Raw genomic sequence first — 2,694 nt, forward strand, 5'->3', positions numbered from 1 at the left:
CGTACTCAAAGCAAATTTTAAAATTTTACCTTACTTTTATCCTATCATGTATTTAAAAAAACAAAAAAAAAAGATTAAAAGCACTTAACTGCTTTTAGGAAGGCGGAGAAGCTTGTTACAAAACAGAATTACTAGGTTTCACGAATCTCCAAAACTTTGGGAATTGCTACTCCAACAACCACTATCCACAGCTTATCCCTAGAAAACTATAGTTGAGAGAGTCTTTTTTTTTTCCACTGGCATCTTTTCATTTCTTTGTCTTTTTTGAGACAGGGTCTCGCTCTACCTTCCAGGCTGGAGTGCAGTGGTACGATCACAGCTCACTGTACCCTTAACTTGCCAGACTCAAGCAATCCTCCCACCTCAGCCTTCTGTATAGCTGGGACTACAGACACATGCCACCATGCCCAGCTAATTGTATTTATTTCTTTATAGAGATATGGTCTCCCTACATTGCCCAGGCTGATCTCAAACTCTTGGGCTCAAGGAATCCTCTTGCCTCAGCCCCCCAAAGTGCTGGGATTACAGGCATGAGCCACCACACCCAGCTTACTGGCATATTTTCTGGAGAAAGAAAGAGTCTTAATTGTTTAAAAGCCTTTAGCTATGAAGCTATTACTAGTTTTTACATTTGATTCACTGTATGTGAGAATTGTTTATCAAAGAAAACTGTGGTTTGAATATATTAATTGCTGAAACCCAAGTTTCACAGAACAGGCAACAACTTTAAAACTGGCAATACCTCAGCCCTTTTAATGACTCCACTGTAACTGTTCTCTTTGTGTCAATAAAGATGGCTTTATAAATATAGAGAAGAATGTGATAGTGACTAATTTGAAATGGTGATAATGCCTGTTATTGGCAGGGTTAGAGCTAAAGGGAGGAATCAAAGGCCTGTCTTTTCAACTCTCTATTCTCTTGTTTGTACATATAGATGAGGACAGAACTGTATTTCCTGTCATCTCAGAAGAATCGCCCCAGCCTCTTTGGAATGCCACTAATTGTTCCATGTACTGTGCATACCCGGAAGAAAGACCTATATGATGCAGTTTGGATTCAAGTGTCCCGGTTAGCGAGCCCACTCCCACCTCAGGAAGCTAGTAATCATGCCCAGGATTGGTAAGTTCAGGGGATCCATCTAAACCTGTGGTTTCAAAACTCTAGAAAAATAATTTATATGAATTCTGTGTGACTGATAGGACCCAGCCTGTGTCACGTTAATCACTCTTGGAAGAACCACGCAGAAAGCATACAATTCAACCATTTGGTTTGTTATTTGGAGTAGGAGAGACTATACAGCTTCCTTTGGCCAAACATTCTAGTGTCTAATAATCCTTCCATTCTCTAATCTTTTGCCTCGATTTGTCCTGCTAATGCTTCAAGTAATATCCTTGTCTTCTGTGTTGCAAAAGTAGAGAGTATGAATTCACCAGGAAATTTGTATAATCTCAGTCCTCTGAAATTCAGAATGAGAGTGATTGCATACATAAACTCTGAAAAGTCTCATGATACAAAAAATAATTCTGTTGGATTATTTCCATACCCTGTCATTCTTTTTTCTTTTTCCCATACCATGTCATTTTAACATGAAGTAATTTCACAAATCTAGATAAAATAATAAATATTTTCTGTTTTCTTTCCCTTTTCCTACCACTGTTCTCTTTGATTAGTAGGGATTGTGATGATGTCTTATTTTATCTCAATGAAATTGTAGATCATTTTCTTTTTCTTTTCTTTTTTTTTTTTTTTTTTTTAACGACAGAGTTTCGCTCTTGTTGCCAAGGCTGCAGTGCAATGTCACAATCATGGCTCACTGCAACCTCCACCTCCCGGGTTCAAATTATTCTCCTGCCTCAGCCTCCCGAGTAGCTGGGATTATAGGCATGCACCACCATGCCTGGCTAATTTTGTATTTTTCGTAGAGATGGGGTTTCTCCATGCTGGTTAGGCTGGTCTCAAACTCCCAACCTCAGGTGATCTGCCCACCTCAGCCTCCCAAAGTGCTGAGATTATAGGTGTGAGTCACCACAGTGGGCCTGTAGATCATTTTCTTGCTATCATGGTACAAATAAGAGTTCTGTTTTATGGGAACTAAAAAAAAGTTCTTTACTTATTTGTTATGATATGGGGTCTTCTGATGATTAGGGTAGGGCTTAGGATAAATCTTTTTTTTTTTTTTTTTTGAGGCAGATTCTTAATTTGTCATCCAGGTTGGAGTGCAGTGGTGCAGTTTTGGCTCACTGCAAACTCCACCTCCAAGTTCAAGTGATTCTCATGCCTCAGACACCTGAGTAGCTGGGATTATAGGTGCTCACAACCACACCCAGCTAATTTTTGTATTTTTAGTAGAGACAGGGTTTCACCACGTTGGCCAGGCTTATCTCAAACTCCTGGCCTCAAGTGATCCACCTACCTCGGCCTCCCAAAGTGCTGGTATTACAGTGTGAGCCACCACACCTGGCCAGATTTAAATTTAAAGATTTAAATAAATCTTTACTTAAATAAGTTATTTATTTATTTTTATTTTGTATTTCTTTGAGACAGAGTCTCGCTCTGTTACCCAGGCTGGAGTGCAGTGGTGCAGCCTCAGCTCAATGCAGCCTCTACCTCCTGGGTTCAAGTGATTCTCCTGCCTCATCCTCCCGAGTAGCTGGGATTACAGGTGCCCGCCACCACACCTGGCTAATTTTTTTC

At 40.1% G+C, this 2,694-nt stretch overlaps 1 protein-coding gene across 2 annotated transcripts in view; it reads left to right on the forward strand.

Moving 5' to 3' along the window:
* LOC108526286 (ubiquitin carboxyl-terminal hydrolase 32) overlaps positions 1-2,694 on the forward strand; it is an 85,900-nt gene that overhangs the window by 62,507 nt on the left and 20,699 nt on the right. For both annotated transcript variants that reach the window (XM_017866968.1, XM_017866969.1), the window contains one exon: positions 935-1,119. In XM_017866968.1, the coding sequence (XP_017722457.1) occupies positions 935-1,119 (185 nt within the window). The remainder of the gene's footprint in view (positions 1-934; positions 1,120-2,694) is intronic.

The sequence above is a fragment of the Rhinopithecus bieti genome, unplaced genomic scaffold (assembly GCF_001698545.2).
Source record: "Rhinopithecus bieti isolate Rb0 unplaced genomic scaffold, ASM169854v2 scaffold_1853, whole genome shotgun sequence".
Taxonomy (NCBI): Eukaryota; Metazoa; Chordata; class Mammalia; order Primates; family Cercopithecidae; genus Rhinopithecus; species Rhinopithecus bieti.